This window comes from Chrysemys picta, chromosome 24 (assembly GCF_011386835.1).
Source record: "Chrysemys picta bellii isolate R12L10 chromosome 24, ASM1138683v2, whole genome shotgun sequence".
In the NCBI taxonomy this organism is placed as follows: Eukaryota; Metazoa; Chordata; order Testudines; family Emydidae; genus Chrysemys; species Chrysemys picta.
Window position 1 is genome coordinate 1,668,612 of NC_088814.1, and position 18,998 is coordinate 1,687,609.

The window sequence follows — 18,998 nt, forward strand, 5'->3', positions numbered from 1 at the left end:
TTCCAGGCCTTTCCTCCTCCGCCCGTGCAAGGGCTGAGCCGGCCTCCTCTGGCCCTGTGAGTTACCTAATGGGGCGGCAGAGCCCAGCCAGCAGTTTCTGGCAGCCAGGAGCAGGGCCTGGCATCTCTCCCTGCCCCAAAGTCTCTGGGAATTTCTAGAGCCCCCCTGAAGTGGGCCCCTGTTGTCTGTATCAGAGGCTGGCGGGAGGGGCCTGGCTACAGAAAACAGGGGCCCACTTCAGGGGGGCTCTAGAAATTCCCAGAGACTTTGGGGCAGGGAGTGCGCGATAGCTCCCGGGGCACGGGCACGGTGTGGGGTTGGGAAAGGGTGAAGTCCCTTATTTGCGTAGGGCTCACGTGTGGGCCGTGTGTGTGTGTGTGACCGCATGCCTCGGTGCATGTGTCCGATCTGTGACCAATTCACCCAACAACAACAGCTGCCCCGGGGGAGCAGCGTCCGGCCCTGGGCCTGGCCCCTCCCTGCAGACACAAAGGCCTGGGATCACCCAGCAGTGCCAGGCCCCGCTCCTGGCGGCCAGAAGCTGTGCACTCGCGGGGTACTGTGCCCCACACACCTCTTCCAGAGCAGAGCCCGGGGAACCGCCCTGTCTCTGGGTCAGGTTAGATCCGCCGGAGGCTCCAGACAGGATTCTGGGACCTGTAACGAATGCGCAAATGTCACCAGCTCCCTGTTCCCCCTGGTGTGTTGCCAGGTGACAATTCTCTCCGGGTGTCTCTAGTTTGTGTCACCGCTGGAATAAACCTGCTTTCCCCACGTTCCCGTTGTCAGTGGACTTTGTAGAAATGTTTTTTACTCCGATTTCCAAACAGACTCCAAAGGGAGAGACGTGCTATTGCTCTGTGCTAGGGACCCACAATTGCAGGGGCTAGTTCAGAGGAAACTGGACAAGTGCCGGGATTGTGAGGTCCTGGGTAATAGGGGATTGGGAATGAAATAGAATTCAGGGCCCTGTACAGGTTCAGGCTGGGAAATATTTGCGCATGAGGTAAAAGTGTAACAAATCCAATTTGTGAAGAGGGGACTCAAAAGAGGGGTTAGGAAGATTTTCCTGATATCTAATCTATGACCAGAGGAGGTTGTGGAATCCCTGTCATTGTCTAATCTGTCCTTAAAACCCCTCTCCTCTCAGAGATGTTTATTTGGTCCTGCTCGGTGTTGGCGGCTTGCCAGATGACTCTTTCTAGCCTACCAGTTCTGAGTCTGTCTGGGGATGGGGATGGACACAAGGCTAGAAAACTTCTCTGCAGGTAAATGGATTTTTAACATAACTGGGGGGGCTGGGCAGAGAGAGGTTTCGTACGGGGTGAGCTCCAGCACCCATCCCAACAATGATCCCTTGACAGATAGACAGACAGACCCTTTCCCAGGGCCTCGGGGCTGGCCCAAGCTGTCAGCTCTCGCCGGGTGTTTTCTGAAAGGTCCAGCGCCCGCGTGACCGAGCCCCTGGGAATCTCAGCGGTTATTCTGCGTTCTCTTTCTAGCCTTATGGTTAGCAAGAAAAGCTGGACCCTGCACCCTAAAGCTGCCCAGGCCGGAGGCCCGTGAGAAGACCTGCACTCCCTCCCCAGCCCCTTTGGGGTCCTGCCTGCTGGTGTGTGCACCTTTGGGTGGGGGGTGCTACACCCTGGATGTGGGGCTGGGGTTCTGGCCACGCTGTGCTGCTCTGGGCCGAGTCCTGCTGTGGGGCAGGGCTGGGAGTTAGGGCTCCCTAGACCTGTTGAGAAGTCTGCACCCCACATGGTGAGAATCCCATTTTCCCCCATGCATGGGGGAGAGGGGGCAAGCCCACTGTGGGGGGATTAGGTGAAAATGAGGGGGGTATTTACCCCACACACACACTGGAGTGCTGTAGGGAGGTATTCCCCCCTCCTCTCCCCAGGGCTGACCCGCATTAAGGGGGCTCTGGCTGGCTCCCGCCCGGGCAGGCTAAGCCCTCCCCCCGGCTCGGGGACTACATCTCCCAGCAGCCCCTGGGGCCCGCGCAGGCGCAGTGGCGGCCTGGCGCGCACGCCGCGGTCCCGGCATGCGGAGCCGGAGGCCTCGCAGCCCGGCCGGACCCCGCCGCCCCCGCCGGCCGCTCCCGGGTCTGGGCCGGGCCCCGCGGGGGGCGCCGCCGGCTCCAGCGACCCGGCCCGGCCCGGGCTGAGCCAGCAGCAGCGCGCGAGTCAGCGCAAGGCCCAGGTGCGGGGCTTCCCGCGGGCCAAGAAGCTGGAGAAGCTGGGGGTGTTCTCGGCCTGCAAGGTGCGGGGGGGGGTCTCGGCCTGCAAGGTGCGGGGGGGGCCCGGGGGGGGGGTGTTCTCGGCCTGCAAGGTGCGGGGGGGTGTTCTCGGCCTGCAAGGTGCGGGGGGGGCCGGGGGGGGGGGTCTCGGCCTGCAAGGTGCGGGGGGGCCCCGGGGGGGGGGTCTCGGCCTGCAAGGTGCGGGGGGGGGGTCTCGGCCTGCAAGGTGCGGGGGGGGGTGTTCTCGGCCTGCAAGGTGCGGGGGGGGCCGGGGGGGGGTCTCGGCCTGCAAGGTGCGGGGGGGCCCGGGGGGGGGGGTCTCGGCCTGCAAGGTGCGGGGGGGGGTCTCGGCCTGCAAGGTGCGGGGGGGGTGTTCTCGGCCTGCAAGGTGCGGGGGGGGCCGGGGGGGGGGTCTCGGCCTGCAAGGTGCGGGGGGGCCCCGGGGGGGGGGGTCTCGGCCTGCAAGGTGCGGGGGGGGGTCTCGGCCTGCAAGGTGCGGGGGGGGGCCGGGGGGGGGGCCTCGGCCTGCAAGGTGCGGGGGGGCCCGGGGGGGGTGGTCTCGGCCTGCAAGGTGCGGGGGGGCCCGGGGGGGGTGGTCTCGGCCTGCAAGGTGCGGGGGGGCCCGGGGGGGTGGTCTCGGCCTGCAAGGTGCGGGGGGGCCCCGGGGGGGGTGGTCTCGGCCTGCAAGGTGCGGGGGGGGGGCTCGGCCTGCAAGGTGCGGGGGGGGCCCGGGGGGTGTTCTTGGCCTGCGAGGGGCGGGGTGTGTGTGTCTGGGGAGGTTTCTCGGCCTGCAAGGTCGGGGGGGGGGGGGGGGCGGTTCTCGCCCTGCAAGGGGTGGGGTTCCCTGGCTGTTCCACCCCTCCGGGGTCGCAGGGAATTGGGAAGGGAACGGGCCGCGCTGCCCCAGGACCCCGCACCAATCGCCTGGCCTGTCCCTGGCTTAGGCCAACGATGCCTGCAAGTGCAACGGCTGGAAGAACCCCAACCCGCCCACGGCCCCCCGCATGGACCTGCAGCAGCCCGTGACCAACCTGAGTGAGCTGTGCCGGAGCTGCGGACATGCTCTGGGTAAGGCCTGGCAGCACCCCCACCCCCCCCCCCCCCCCCCCCCCCCCCCCCCCCCGGTGCGGGGACCCAGGGTGGGCACGGGCTGGGAGAGCGTCTGGCTCTGCTCTGGTGGGGCTGGCAGAACGGGCCGGGGCTGCGTTTAGTGCTGTGTATGCCTCCGTGGCTCCCGGGCAATGCACCCGCTGGGCGATGCCAGGGTGTCACCACCTAAGCCTGTCTGTCTTCTTCGCTGCTCCCCCGTCCAGCTGACCACGTGTCCCACCTGGAGAACGTCTCGGAAGAGGAGATCAACCGGCTGCTGGGAATGGTGGTGGACGTGGAAAATCTCTTTATGTCGGTCCACAAAGAGGAGGACCACGGACACCAAGCAAGTGTACTTCTACCTGTTCAAGGTACGGTGGGGGAGCAGCGGCTTTGCTCTGCCTTCGAGCCGCAAGGCTCCTCCGTGTAGCCGTTAGGGCGTTACGATACGCAGCGAAGGCGTCCAGTTCCCAGCCTAAAATCTGGCACAGCTCTGCCTGCCTCTGGTCCGGTTGCTGGTCCGGGCAGTTCTTTCCAGGGCACATTTGGTTGAAGTCAGCTGTGGGGCGGGGATTCCGCTTTGTTCCATGGGCGTCCCTCTTTGTTTCTGCCCCTTGCCCAGAAGCGTTCACAGTCCTTCTCCGTGATATGTTACCAGGCTGTCCTCAAGGCAGGCGTCCCCTCGGCCTCAGAGCTGCGCCTTTCTGGAGGGAGTGCTCGTTATTCTACCTTCGATAAATGGAGAGTTTGTTCCCTTCCTGGGGAAACAGTCTGCACATGTACAACAGCACGTGTTATCCACTAAGAATGCATCTGATTTGTGTAGGGCCTAGAGTAACTATCCCGTTGCTTTGTATCCTGCCTGGCAAGGGATGGAACTCTGAATTCCTGACATCTTCATGGCTATGTGTTCTGGTGGGCTCAGAAGCCCCGGTATCCCTCTTCTTGAGCGAGGAATGCTAGTTCCTCGTCATACGAGATTGAAAGAGCCACTCCTCTCCTAACCTGCGTCTTGCCTAAAATTCCTGGAGTCACAGCTGATCTCTGCTCCTTTATTGGTGCTGTGAACTGTTCACCAGGCCCAAGGTGCGGCTGGCGGGACGTGGGAAGGAGCAGCGGATGGATTACATGAGACGCGGGGGAGAGTCTGTGTGTGGTCTCCGTTAGGCCTGGGAATAACGTGCTCACGTAGGGCTCTAAGCCCAGTGAGCTGCTGACTTATTACAAAAAGAAGAACAGGAGGACTTGTGGCACCTTAGAGACTAACAAATTGATTAGAGCATAAGCTTTCGTGGACTTATGCTCTAATAAATTTGTTAGTCTCTAAGGTGCCACAAGTACTCCTGTTCTTCTTTTTGCGGATACAGACTAACACGGCTGCTACTCTGAAACCTGACTTATTACAGTGGTTCTCAGCCAGGGGTATGTACCCCAGGGGTACGCAGAGATCTTCCTGGGGGGTCCATCAACTTACCTAGATATTTGCCGTGTTTTACAAAAAAACACTAGCGAAAACACTACGCAAAAAACCACTAGCGAAATCGGTACAAAGTAACACGTCATACAGTGACTCTTTATACAGCTCTAGATATTATATACTAAAACGTAAGCGCAATATTTACATTCCAATTGCTTTATTTTATAATTGTATGGCAAAATGAGAACATCAGCCATTGGGCTGTAGTAGTGTACTGTGACGCTTTTGTGTTTTTATGTCTGATTTTTGTAAGCGAGTAGTTTTTAAGTGAGGTCTCAAGTTGCAGTGGGGGAGGTTTAGGTTGGATATTAGGAAACACTATTTCCCTAGGAGGGTAGTGAAGCACTGGAATGCGTTACCTAGGGAGGTGGTGGAATCTCCTTCCTTAGAGGTTTTTAAGGCCCAGCTTGACAAAGCCCTGGCTGGGATGATTTAGTTGGGATTGGTCCTGCTTTGAGCAGGGGGTTGGACTAGATACCTCCTGAGGTCCCTTCCCACCCTGATCTTCTATGATTCAGTGAGCTGTAACTTGGGGCACACACCCCTCCTGAAAGGGGTTCCATTGTCTGGAAAGGCTGCGCGCTGGTGATTTATTGAATGTCTGGCAACCCGCCTCAGGCAGCCCAACTGCAAGACTGGCTTAAAAGCAGAAGCTTTGCTGGAAACCAGATGTTGCCCCTGCCACCCCCGTCCCGAGCTGAATCCCCTGGGAGATACACTTCCAGGGAAGGAGTGAGCGGATTCCCAGGTGGTGCAAATCAACACAGCCCATTAAAGGCACCAGCGTGGCATCGTTTAAGCCAGCCGGGGATCTGGCCGGCTGCTCCTGGCCCAGCTTCAGTGGCTGCTGTAAGCCTCGCCTCGCCCCAGTCTCTGGAGTGACACATCCCCCTTGTCTCCCCAGCTGCTGAGGAAATGCATCCTGCAGATGAACCGTCCTGTTGTAGAGGGGTCCCTTGGCAGCCCCCCCTTCGAGAAGCCGAACATCGAGCAGGTAACGCCAGCGCTCTGTAGCAGCCGTCCATTGTCACGGTGACCCAAAGACTGGTACGCCCTCTGCTGTAACACACAGCTGGCCCCGAGCTAACGGGTCTGCCTGGACGCCCCCAGCGGGGGGAGAGGTGCTGGTGTCTTCCAATGACCCTCTTTCAAGCCTGACCGTGTGGCTTTTAGCTTCCTGGTGTCTCTTCCCCCTGCCCGAATAATCCTTGTATAACTCGGAGACGTTCCCTGCAACTGGCTGACTTGTTATCCACCCAGGGTCTGACACGGACGCGTCACTGTACATCTGGGTGCCTCGGTAGCAAACCAAGCCGCGTGTTAGCGCTGGTCCGAGGAAATCCATCCCCGGGGGCCAGTGCTGGGCGCGTTTGTTTCTCGTGGAGGTGACTGGTCTCCTGCCCTCACCCTGGAAGTGGGAGATCTTCGTAAGTCAGAGGGCAGGGGCGGGGAGGGCTCTGGTGAAGTTTGAGGGACAGGTCAGGAGTTGCCAGGCGGGGTCAGACCAGGCTCTGTCTTGTCCAGTGTCGCGTCTCCAGGCTTGGGCCAGTGCATCTCCGAGCTGCAGCCCTTGGAGAGCCTCCTGCGCTCCCAGTATTCCGGTCTGGGCTCTGCCGCCGCCCCTTGGTCCCAGCCCTGGGTCTCGCCGGTTGACCAAACCGGTCAGTGATGATCTCGTAGTGTTGATAAATCACCTGGGAATACTCGTCCCGCTACGCCCGATCCATAACTGAACGCGGGTCTCGGCTGCTCCATCCCACACCTCCTGCAACTCCTCAGCTGCGTTAACCTCGCCTCGTGCAGCTCCCCCCGCCCCGTGTTCATGCGCAGAGCCAGCCCTGCGTCAGCTGCTGTGTGACAAAGCCCCTGACGCTCCGCTGGCACCCTGCCCCCCACAGGGAGTCTTCAACTTCGTCCAGTACAAGTTCAGCCACCTGCCCCCCAAGGAGCGGCAGACCATGTACGAGCTCTCCAAGATGTTCCTGCTCTGTCTCAACTACTGGAAGCTGGAGACGCCCTCCCAGTTCCGGCAGCGCTCGCAGAACGACGACGTGGCCACCTACAAAGTCAACTACACCCGGTGAGCGCTGGGGAGAGGGGCCGGGGCAGACCCCGTCGACCGTTCGTTGCATGCTTTGCTAACGGGGCTTTAGCTTGTGCCCTGCCCCCAAGTCTGGGGGAGCTCTGACCACGGCTCCCCTCACTTCACATCCCCAGTGGGGGGGGTCTGGTCTCGCCCTCCTCTCCTGAGCTGCCACGTGCTGGTCCTGATCTCCCTCACCGCACTCCCTGCTGTGTTCCCGGCGAGGAGCCCTGGAGATCCTGAGCCGGCCGCTCGTAAGCACAGCACCTGCCGTGTCCCCGGAGTGCTACCAACAGCTGGCTCTGCTCCCCGGCGGCTCAGTATGGCACACGGCTTGCCCCTGGGCCGGGCCGGCGAGTGGGCTTGTGGGTACTCGTGATGGTTCAGTGCCATGAAGCCAGCGTGCCTTGCCCCGGCCGGCTTGGAGAGACGGCGTCTCTGTGCTCCGCACTCCGCTGGGAAAGGTCCCCTATCTCGACTACCCCAGCCGCTGCCTCTCTGCCCCCATTGCCGCTCCATTCCCGACAAGATGCAGCTGCTGCGCTTTGCACCCCAGCCCGTGGCTGCGACCCCAGTCATAATGCCAGCCCCTTGGGGGCCCTGGTACCGGCGTCCAGTCCCTGGGAGTGTGCCCCCTTTCTCCCCCAGCTGGCTGTGTTACTGCCACGTGCCCCAGAGCTGCGACAGCCTCCCCCGCTACGAGACCACTCACGTCTTCGGGCGCAGCCTGCTCAAGTCCATTTTCACCGTCACCCGCCGGCAGCTGCTGGAGAAGTTCCGGGTGGAGAAGGACAAGCTGGTGCCGGAGAAGCGGACACTCATCCTCACTCATTTCCCCAAGTAGGTGGGGCTGGCTCCCCGGGGCGTGGGGCTGGCTCCCCGGGGCGTGGGGCTGGCTCCCCGGGGCGTGGGGCTGGCTCCCTGGGGCGTGGGGCTGGCTCCCCGGGGCGTGGGGCTGGCAGGGGTTAGCTGCGTTCTCGCTGGCCCTGGCGAACCCAGAGGTGGCTGTGATGGGTGGGTCATGTCTGGTCTCTGCGTGCCAGGTACCCGGGCCCTGCTCACTGGGTGAGACTCCTCCCCATGGGGTACCTGCCCGTTAATCTGGGTTGCCACGTGTGGGGGCCCCTCCCCCCCATGCTGCTCATGGTTGGCAGCTCTAATGCGGCCGTGACACTAGCCTGCCTGCTGCTGGCTAACCTGCCCTGTCGCCCGTCCTGCCCAGGTTTCTGTCGATGCTGGAAGAGGAGATCTACGGGGAGAACTCGCCCATCTGGGAATCTGATTTCACCATGCCGGCCACGGAAGGCGCCCAGCTGGTCCCACGCCCAGGTACTTGGCTGGGAAAATGCTCGAGCGCCCCGGGAGCAATTGAGCTCCGTTGCAAGCGGGGGCTTGGCTTGGCACGGCCCGGTGGTCTGGGCTGCAGAGGGCCAGTGCAAACGCGTCCTGTCCAGGGCCACGTGGGCACCGACCCCGGGGCGGGAGGCTGTGGGCGAGCGGGTTCGGCTAGTGAAAGGTTCCGTTCTCGTTCCCAGCAGCCGTCAGCACCGTGGCCGTGCCCAGCACCCCGATGTTCAGCAAGAAACTCGGCAGCAGCTCTTTGTCCTCCATGAGCCTGGACGCCAGCACGGCTGAGCCCGTGCCAGGTAATGCCAGCCCCAGCTGTGGGTGCGCGGAGGGGCTGAGATGGCCCTGGGGCCCTGCTGGGCGGCACAAACCTTTATGGCCCCAACGCCTCTGGGACTGGCCGGGGGCTAGTGCCCGAGGGGTCAGCCTCCGGCCAGCACCACCTCCCCTGGAGCCAAAGGGGCAAAGCACTGCCAGCCCAGGGTGATCCACGGTTAACCCTTGAGAGTCCATGGGGTTGCTCGGGTCTCAAGTGTGGGCTGGGGGAGGGAGCTCGGGGGGCGGGAGGGGGGCGCTGCCGGGAGCAGACAGGTTCTGCCCTCGTGATACATGTGGATGCCTGAGTGGATCGTCGTGAGCCAGCTCGGGATCAGCCTGCGCCCGCTGTTCCCTGTAACCCTGGCACCTGTCAGTCACAAGGGAAATGAAAGAACAACCTTTAGATCCTCGTCTGTCACCCGCCCCCCGAGCCTAGACTGCCTGGGACGGGACAGGGATGCCGTGCCCGCTTCCCTGGCCGGCAGCGCCACGCAGGAAGCCATGGAGCACCCAGTCGGCCTGGCCCCTGCGGGGTGACAGCAAGGCCTCCCAGCCGTGCTCACGCCCCAGCAGCACCGGTTCCCGTGGGCCACAGCCCTGCCGCGCACTGACTGCTGCTGCAGGGTTCGGGTGCGGCGGCTGCCGACTCCTTGCCCTGTGGCTCGGCGGGAGGCGGCGTCCTGAGCTCCATGGGGCGGGAGATGCAGGGAAGCGAGTGGCCTGTGGCCCTGCCAGCGTGACCATCCTCTGCTGCCCGAGCAGGCGAGAAGCGGAAGCTGCCCGAGAGCCTGACGCTGGAGGATGCCAAGCGGATCCGGGTCATGGGCGACATCCCCATGGAACTGGTCAACGAGGTGATGCTGACCATCACGGACCCGGCCGCCATGCTGGGCCCGGAGGTACGGGGCAGGGAGCGGCGGGGATGGGCATGGGCCCTGCAGAGCTGGGCCAGGGTTGCTGGGGGCCGTAGAAGCGGCTGTGCCAGACCTCGGCTGGCGCCTGCTCTGACCCCGTGCTGGGGCCTGGCATGACTGTTGTGGAGGAGGGGGCGGGACTGGCAGCCGCCAAGGAGCAATCCAGTGCCATGCTGGGCGGGAGGGTCCGGGCTTGCCCTGGGCAGCTTGGCCTCTAAATATTCCCCTAGGCTGGCTCCTGGCTGGGCGTCAGTGGGCTTGGGGGGGGTAAGTGGGCAGGGCTTTGTCCCTTACACGCCCCACTCCGCCCCCAGACCAGCCTGCTGTCGGCCAACGCGGCGCGGGACGAGACGGCGCGGCTGGAGGAGAGACGCGGCATCATCGAGTTCCACGTCATCGGCAACGCGCTCTCGCAGAAATCCAACAAGCGGATCCTGATGTGGCTGGTGGGGCTGCAGAACGTCTTCTCCCACCAGCTGCCCCGCATGCCCAAGGAGTACATCACCCGCCTCGTCTTCGACCCGTACGTGGGGCGGGGGCTGCTCCGGGGAGCCAGGCTCGGGCGGGGGGAGGGGCGGAGGGGCTGCTCCGTGGAGCTGGGCTCAGGCTCTGGCCGGGGGGGCTGCTCTGGGGAGCCGGGCTTGGGTGGGGGGCGGGTTCAGGCTCCGTCGCGGTCCCGGCTCACGCAGGAAATAGACGGCCCCAGTTCGGTCCCTGCGTCCTGGCTGCTCCAGACCCCCAGGCCCAGAGCGACCCCAGCAGCTGTGGGGGGGCGGAATGGTCTGGACCCCTGAGCCAGGCTGACACCGGCCCCCAGATCCCTCCCCAGCCCCATAACATTAACTCAGACGGGTCCGTTCCTGCCTGAGCTGCAAACTCCGCCCCCTCCCCCACTACTGCTGCAGCGACGCATTGGGGGTGGGGGGCAGGCTAGTGCATTGAGTGGGGGCCCCCCCAGCCCCCTGTGTGACTCTGGCTGTGCCTTTCCTGGCAGCAAACACAAGACCCTGGCTCTGATCAAGGACGGCCGGGTGATCGGGGGCATCTGCTTCCGGATGTTCCCCACCCAGGGCTTCACGGAGATCGTCTTCTGCGCCGTCACCTCCAACGAGCAAGTGAAGGTGAAGGCAAAACTGCAGCTCGCTTGGGTGGGGGGGGGGAGCAATGAGTGAGAACAGCGGGGAGCTGCAGGTTGGGATTGGGGAGCCTAGGGATGGGATAGCAGGGGGCTGAGAGTCCAGAGTGAGGGGCCCTGGCAGAGCAGGGGGGAGCACAGGGCTGGGATAGCAGGGGGCTGTGGGTCGGGAGTGAGGGGCACCGGCAGAGGAGGGGGTGCCCAGGGCTGGGACAGCAGGGGGCTGTGAGTCAGGAGTGAAGGGCACCGGCAGAGCAGGGGGTGCCCAGGGCTGGGATAGCAGGGGGCTGTGGGTCAGGAGTGAGGGGCACCAGCAGAGCAGGGGGAACACAGGGCTGGGATAGCAGGGGCTGCGGGTCGGGAGTGAGGGGCACCGGCAGAGCAGGGGGGAGCACAGGCTGGGACAGCAGGGGGCTGCGGGTCGGGAGTGAGGGGCCCTGGCAGAGCTGGGGGGAGCACAGGCTGGGACAGCAGGGGGCTGTGGGTCGGGAGTGAGGGGCCCTGGCAGAGCAGGGGGAGCCCAGGCTGGGACAGCAGGGGGCTGTGGGTCGGGAGTGAGGGGCCCTGGCAGAGCAGGGGGAGCCCAGGCTGGGACAGCAGGGGGCTGTGGGTCGGGAGTGAGGGGCCCTGGCAGAGCTGGGGGAGCCCAGGGCTGGGATAGTAGAGGCTGCGGGTCGGGAGTGAGGGGCCCTGGCAGAGCTGGGGGAGCCCAGGGCTGGGATAGCAGAGGCTGTGGGTTGGGAGTGAGGGGCCCTGGCAGAGCTGGGGGAGCTCAGGGCTGGGCTAGCAGGGGGCTGTGGGTTGGGAGTGAGGGGCCCTGGCAGAGCTGGGGGAGCTCAGGGCTGGGATAGCAGGGGCTGCGAGTTGGGATTGTGGGGTGCTGGCAGAGAGGTTTGGGGGGGGGGAGCCCAGGCCTAGATAGCAGGGGGAGGTTACAGGCCATGGCTCTGAGGCTGCGCTAGCTGTGAGGGAGGCAGGAGTTGATGCTTTACCCCAGGGCCGGGCCGGGGACCATGTTTAACGCTGGCGGTTCCTGCGGCCGAGCAATCGCTCTGCTGGGGTCTGTTCCCCAAACATGTCCCGGGGCATCTCCCCACAACCCCTCCCTGGGAGACTGAGCCCTGCCTGCCCCGGGGCGTCTGCCTGACGGGCGACTGTCTGTCTGTCTGCCTCCCAGGGGTACGGGACGCACCTGATGAACCACCTGAAGGAGTATCACATCAAGCACAACATCCTCTACTTCCTGACCTACGCCGACGAGTACGCCATCGGCTACTTCAAGAAGCAGGTCCGGCTCCCGGCGCCGCCGGCCCCCGCCCACCTGGGGGAGAGTCCTAATGCCTGCCCCCCCCCTCCCCCACGTGGTGTCGCTCGCTCTCACAACCCCCCTTCCTTTCCAGGGCTTCTCCAAGGACATCAAAGTGCCCAAGGGCCGCTACCTGGGCTACATCAAGGACTACGAAGGGGCGACGCTGATGGAGTGTGAGCTCAACCCCCGCATCCCCTACACCGAGCTCTCGCACATCATCAAGAAGCAGAAGGAGGTATCTCCTGGGGGGGGTGGGCTCCGCTCAGCCTGGCTCCTTGCGCCAGCCCCGCCCGCGCTGCCGTATCACCTTGACGCTAGTGCAGGGAAAGGGGCAACGCTGCTGTCCCAGGAGGCTGCTGGCGTGGGAGCGCCCCTCTTGGGCCCTGTCTCCATGGCCCACGCAGCTCCCAGCACGGCTTTGCCATGTGCGTGCTAGTCCTGGTCCAGTTCCTCCAGGCCAGCGTCCGGCCGCGACACAGCACCCGCCTCCGTTCGGACCCGAACCAGCCACCCGGAGCTGCTGCCTGGCTCCGGCTTGCCCAGGGCAAGCACTGCTTCCCTGCCCCTGGGCACAAGGCAGCCTTCAGGGCCCGCAGGCATGGCCCTGCGCCCGGCTCCCCCGCGAAGGCCTGAGGGTGAGGGGAGCAGGCCTGGGCCAGCCAGACTCTGCCCTCGCCGGGCCTTCCCCCGCTCGCTTCTAGCCTCTGCCGTTCCCACTGCAGATCATCAAGAAGCTGATCGAGAGGAAGCAGGCGCAGATCCGCAAGGTCTACCCGGGCCTGACCTGCTTCAAGGAGGGCGTGCGGCAGATCCCCGTCGAGAGCATCCCTGGGATCAGTAAGTTTGGGCCACAAACCTCTGCCGCCCCGGCAGCAGGGCAGGGCTCTGACCGCTACCCCTGCCCCCCGGAGCCTGTCCCTGCGGCGGTAGCTACGCCCCTAGCGCCTGTGCGCTGCACCACCGCCACACCTGTAGGCAGCCGGTGTCACCTTCGCTGCGGGCAGTGCTGCTGCCACCTCGTGGCCAGGCTGTGCCACTGCACTAGCCTCTGCGGCGTGCAGCATCCGAAGGGTCCGGGTCCGGGCTGAGACGTCCAGGGAGCGGTGCCCTTGTCCTGGGGGGTGAGGCTGGGCAGCGGCTGGCTCCGCCCTTAATGCAGTAACAAAAGCAGGTGCATCAGGACAGAGCAGAGGGGTCGAATGGCTCTGCAGCCCGCCGCCTGGCAGTGGCTCTGATCTGTGCATCCCAGCCTCGGCTCTGTGCCGGAGTAGTACAGCTCCGGGCACGTCTCCGTGGAGCAGTGCGTTCCGGGGGCAGCGGAGGGGTGGTCGTGGCCCTGACAGCCAGGTTCTGGAGGGCTGGGTCGAGCAGCTTGGGGGTCGCAGAGGCAGAGTGCTGCCCAGGGACTGCGCTTGGGGAGGGGATTGGGACTCGGTGGATGGCATGTGAGCCAACGCCTCTTCCTGCCTTCCAGGAGACACGGGATGGCGGCCGCTGGGGAAGGAGAAAGGGTAAGTGCTGTTTCCAGGCCTGCGTCTGTCGCCGCTGGCCCGGGGAGCTCACCGGGGTACTGAGTGCGGGGGGAGGAGCGGCACAGGTGTGATATCCCACCCCTGTCAGCAGCCCAGGCCAAAAGGGGCGATTGCCTGAGCCCTGGTGCTGGCTCCCTGGCCTGGCCAACAGTGCAGGGATGGCACGTGGCTGTAATCCATTCTCAGCATCCCAGCTGGGTCCCCCAGGCTGCCAGATCTCGAGGCAGCAGCATCCTTGGGGCGTCTGGGCCATAGTTGTGTGGGAGCAGCCATGATGCACGTGGTCTGGGGCTGGTCACGCTGCCCCGGGGATCCCTCGTGTGGCTCTGTCCCTGGCAGGGTGCTGCCCCCAGCACGGAGGCAGCGTGTCCTGAGTGCCCTAGAGCAGGCTGCCCAGGAGGGAGGGCCAGGGGCTCGCCCAGCCACGAGAGCTTGGTGCCCGCTCACCTACAGGTGCTGGGAGGGGACAAACGCGGTGGGTGCTGACCTCATCTGACCCTTTCTCCTGCAGGAAGGAGCTCAAGGACCCAGACCAGCTGTACAACACCTTGAAAAACCTCCTGGCCCAAATCAAGGTGACGGGGCATGGGGGGCAGCTCCCTCTGGGCACCGAGAGCTGCTGGAGGCCAAGACCTCGCTGGGTAGCGAGAGCTGCAGTGGGTCCATTAGAGCCTCCACGTCTGGGCACAAGCCAGTCGCCAACTGGGGGCTCTGGGCAGGTTCTCCCAGCTCCATGGGGTGTCTGGGGCCAGCAGCTGGTTCCGATCCGTGGCCCCTAAGCCCAGGGCATCTCGCTCTGTCTGAGCTCCCCGTGCTCAGGGTGGGGGCCAGGAGCCACGCACCGCCCGGGCCTGGTTCTGGAAGGGGGACTGGCTGTGCAGCGGGAGGGGAGTCCAAGCTGTCCCCGATGTGTGAGTCTCTGACTGCCCCTTGCCCCCCACAGACGCACCCCAGCGCCTGGCCCTTCATGGAGCCTGTGAAGAAGTCGGAGGCCCCTGATTACTATGAGATCATTCGCTTCCCCATTGGTAGGTGGCCGATCTGCCCGAGGCCCACGGGGCACCGGGAGGGCCGCACGCCCTGGGGGGTGGGGTGAGCATGGGCTGTGTGGCGTATACATTGGCAGTGGGGGACCGGACTCCTGGGTCCTATTTCGCCTCTGGGAGGGAAGTGAAATCTAGTGGCTGGAGGGGGGGCTGGGTTCTGGCCTCTCCTTTGTTCAGTTTTCCGGGCAAAGGTGTCACCTGGCTTCTAACCCCTTCCTGGGTTCTCATGTTACATGCTCAGGTATTCTCCTTCGGGCAATCTCCCATCCCCCAGTGCAGACTATCCTAGCCACACTCCCCTGTCAGCATTCACAGACCACAGTAAGAACAGTCCCAGTTCGTCACACAGGGGTACAGGGGATTCTAGTGGCCAGTGCAGAGGTGGGGAGCCCGGACTCCTGGGTTCTGTTCCTGGCTCCGTCACTGACTTGCTGCACCCCCATTTCCCCGCTGAGGGCGCTGGGAACCGAGGTGTGGGGGGGGGACCTAGCCAGCCGCGCGCTGATCACTGCCCCCCGCAGACCTGAAGACCATGACCGAGCGCCTGAAGAATCGCTACTACGTCACCAAGAAGCTCTTCATTGCCGACCTGCAGCGCATCATCACCAACTGCCGGGAGTACAACCCACCCGACAGCGACTACTGCAAGTGCGCCAACACCCTCGAGAAGTTCTTCTACTTCAAGCTCAAGGAGGCCGGGCTCATAGACAAGTAGGGGCTCGGGGGGGCCCTGGCGCTCCAGCCTCGTCTCCTGGCCTCACTCTCCCCTTGTATCCGGAGCCCCCGGCCGAGGCATCGCTTCCTGCCTCACTCTCCCAGGAGGGGCTCTTGGGCTTCTCTGAGCCCGGCTCAGCTGCTGACAGGTGGGGCAGGGCAAGGGGCACGGGTAGCTGCTGAATGGCCAGCGTGTGGGGCCAGCTCCCCTCCCGCTGCTAGGGGAGGCCCCTGGGACACGCTGGCTCACCCCTGGCCTCTCCCCTTGGTGCCAGGGCTGCGTTAGCCACCGGGGCCCCCTGCCCCAGTCCAGGTGGCACTCAGCCTGGGGTGTCTCCGCCCAAACTGGGAGCCTCGCCCTGTAGGTGGGAGCCCGGGCAGCACAGGTTGCCCTTGGCTCTGCAGTGCGTTCAACCCGGGCATGGACCTGCTGGGCTTGAAATTCCAGTTGGGCAGCACAGCTCCACCCCGGGCGAGCTGCACCGTGTCTCTCTGGCCCGGGGCTGTATGTGGGCGTTGGCCAAGGCTACCCCACGCCCCTGGGCTCCGCACACGTCTGTCTCTGCTTTATGGGCCGCGGCCCAGTCCCTGCTCCCTCCCCAGAGCCCAGCTGCCGGCTCCAGCCCCTCTGCATCTCCCCTACGACCACGGTTCCTGCCGCAACTGCCCGTGTTCCCTTCACTCCTCTTCCTGCCCACAGGGCGCATCCCTCCCTGCCACTCACCGCATGAATGTAAAACGGGGGCCGGCGTTCTCCTCCTCTGCCGGCCGGGGACTGCGGGGACGGGAGCTGCCCCCCTCTGGCCATGCCTGGGGTCAGGCTCTTGGCTGCAGGCTGTGCTAGGTGGAGATGATCGGAGGGGTCTGGATCAGCTCTCAGCCATTCCTCCCCCCACCACAGCTCGGCCTGGGGCCGATCCTCTGTCCTCTCCTGCCCCCGGCGCTGCATGGTCCCCTCTGGCTGTCAGTCCTGCCCCAGCCCTGCCTCCCTGGGACGAGCTATTTGGCTAGCGTGAGCCCCTGCACGGTCACTCCTGTTGGGGGCCGTCTGTGCTGCACCAGGGTCTGCCCCCTGCTCTGTGCCCCAGGGGTCCTCCTAGCTCCAGCTCACAGCGCTGCCATGCTGAGCTGGGGGGGGGGGGGGACTGCTGTGCCCCTCTTCACGCCATGGGGCGGTGCCTACATCTCAGTGGGGCTTGGGCTGCAGGGCCTGGGGCAGGGCAGGGTTCTCCTGGGTGGGGCATTTCAAAAGGGAGTGCGGGGGGGGGGGGGGTGACAGCTCAGGGGAAATGGGTCCCAGGCTGGAGCCCCGTGTTGCGCCGTGGTGAACAGAGCGGTTAGTGTGGCGAGCGGCTAAACCAGGCCCCCTCCCTACTCCTTCCTCGGGGGCCTGACTGGAGTCTCCTGGGCAAGGGGATTAGGGGGCTGCTTCTCCCTGCCGCACAGCTGGGTTACTGACCTGTCCTACAACCCCTGGGGAACAGCCTTCTGCCTCCCCTCCGTGGCAGGGGGCCCCTGAGTCCTGGCAGAGCGACAGGCCCCCTCTGGCTCATCGGCACCTCCCTGTGGTACAAGCCTCTGCAGCTCCTGGCCCGTGGCGTTCTCTGGCTCCTGGCTGATGGCGCGAGACGCAGGCAGTGAAGATTTCTCCCCGCCGTGGAACGGATAGAAGAACAGGCAGGCCGCGGCAGCATTTTGCTGTCATGTTCCCCCACTCTGCCCCCAGACTGGTCACTGTTGCCTTATTCCCCCCATGCACTGTCCCTTGTGCGCTGCCGTGGGCCCTTCCCATCTCCCCCTTTCATTTTTATTTTCCTTTATTTTTATTTTTTTTAAATAAATGTACATGGCCCCAGTGAAGCACCTGTCTGTCTCCTGGTGTCCTGGGCCCCACAGCAGCAAGGCATTGTGGATGGGTAGCCCCCCCCCCACCAGGTATGAGCATGGTGCTGCTGTGTGCCAGACTGTCACCCCTTCCTCTAACAGCAGTGCCACCACCTCTGGCCAGCTGCAGCAGGAAGCAGTGAGCGCCAGCCCTGGAGATGGGCAAGCAGCCTCCCAGGCGATCCCTTCTCACACCCGCAGCCGGGGGGCAACTCCCCCTCGGCCCTGACTCAGCAGGGAGCCCAGGGCATGGAGCAAACCCTCTCCCCACGTGCTCTACAGTGCCTGCTGCCCCTGGGCAGCTCAGAGTTCAGCGTGGCGCTGCTCGGGGCTAGGACGCAGGCCTGGGCGTGGGGGTAACGGTACCACCGGCTGAGGCCAGCCAGGGCTGCGCTCTGGGTGGGGTTAGTGCCTGCCATGTGGAAGCCCGAGTCCCGGCTGGCTGTTCCCCAAGAGGGATGAGGGTACAGCAATGCCATGCCCTCTTCCCCCTGGCACAGCTGGGAGCTGGAGCTAGAGTCTTGGGCCCGTCTTGTACCATGCGGCCGGCCCCAGCTGAGCTCAGGGCCCTGGTGTGCCAGGTGCTGCCCCAGAGCTCCCAGTCTCAAGCCGAGCCGGGGGGGACGGGACTTGCCCAAGGTCACACGTGAGGGCCAAAGCAGAGCTAGGAATTGAACTCCGCCCACTGCATCCCGCAGCCGCTGCGCGTGGTGAGCGGCTAAGTGCAGCAGCCTAAGGACGAAGGTGACGGCCGGTGACTGTGCACAGAGATCTCTGCTGGCGGGTGCCGCTAAACAGCAGCCGGGCCAATATGGCTGGGCCAAGGCAGCCTTCATTCAGGCTACATCGGAGGAGCAATTAAATACCCCAACATGTAGTGATAGCTGGAAACAATAGGAGGCCACCACCCATGTCACTGGGCCACAGGCTGGAGCTAAGTGGTGGGGTCTGAGAGGTTCCCCCAGGCCTGTTTGCAGAGGCAGGGAGCCAGGGCTGGTTGGTTGCAGCTGTGTGCGAGAGAGAGCAGAATGCCGGGAGAACGGTGGGAGAAGCAGTGGAGAGCGTGGCCCTGAGTGGGAGCTAAGACAGGGACCTGGTGCACGGGGCTGGCTGGGAAATGGTGAGGCAGGAGCCAAACTGCCGCTATTTGTTTCCTTGCGATTCAGGGCCAGACTGGGTCAGACAAAGGTCCATCCAGCCCAGCGTCCTGTCTGCCGACAGCGACCAATGCCAGGCGCCCCAGAGGGAATGAACAGAACAGGGAATCATCAAGTGATCCATCCCTTGTCGCCCATTCCCAGCTTCTGGCAAACAGAGGCTAGGGACACCATCCCTGCACCTCCTGGCTAATAGCCATTGATGGACCTGTCCTCCATGAACTTCTCTAGTTCCTTTTTGAACCCTGTTATAGTCTTGACATTCCCAACATCTTCTGGCAAAGAGTTCCACAGGTTGACTCTGTGTTACATGAGGAAATACTTCCTTTTGTTTGTTTTAAACCTGCTGCTTGTTAATTTCATTGGGTGACTCCTAGTTCTTGTGTTATGAGAAGGAGTCAATAACACTTCCTTATTTACCGTCTCCACACCAGTCAGGATTTATAGACCTCTATCATCTCCCCCCTTAGCCGTCTCTTTTCCAAGCTGAACAGTCCCAGTCTTATTAATCTCCCCTCAGACGGCAGCCGTTCCAGACCCTTCATTATTTTTGTTGCCCTTCTTTGAACCTTTTCCAATCCCAATAGCTCTGTTTTTGGAGCTGGGGCGACCACGTCTGCAGCACTGTTGAAGGGGGGGGCGTACCCTGGATTTATACAGAGGCAGTATATTTTCTGGCTCATTATCGATCCCTTTCCTAACGAGTCCCACCATTCACTTTGCTTTTTTAATGCCAGCCCCCCAGGAAAGTGCT

The 18,998-nt window shown here is 63.8% G+C and overlaps 1 protein-coding gene across 1 annotated transcript; it reads left to right on the forward strand.

The window, feature by feature from the left end:
• The first annotated feature begins 1,231 nt into the window (after nucleotides 1–1,231).
• KAT2A (lysine acetyltransferase 2A) lies at nucleotides 1,232–17,063 on the forward strand. Its single transcript, XM_065578063.1, is given in 20 exon segments — nucleotides 1,232–1,268; nucleotides 1,901–2,262; nucleotides 3,184–3,307; nucleotides 3,553–3,662; nucleotides 3,664–3,699; nucleotides 5,710–5,799; nucleotides 6,704–6,885; nucleotides 7,537–7,728; nucleotides 8,111–8,217; nucleotides 8,424–8,534; nucleotides 9,316–9,452; nucleotides 9,782–9,990; nucleotides 10,462–10,588; nucleotides 11,780–11,890; nucleotides 12,003–12,146; nucleotides 12,634–12,748; nucleotides 13,386–13,422; nucleotides 13,955–14,018; nucleotides 14,387–14,471; nucleotides 15,011–17,063. Coding segments are annotated over 20 exon segments (2,574 nt in total). The 3' UTR covers nucleotides 15,205–17,063.
• Nucleotides 17,064–18,998: the final 1,935 nt, after the last annotated feature.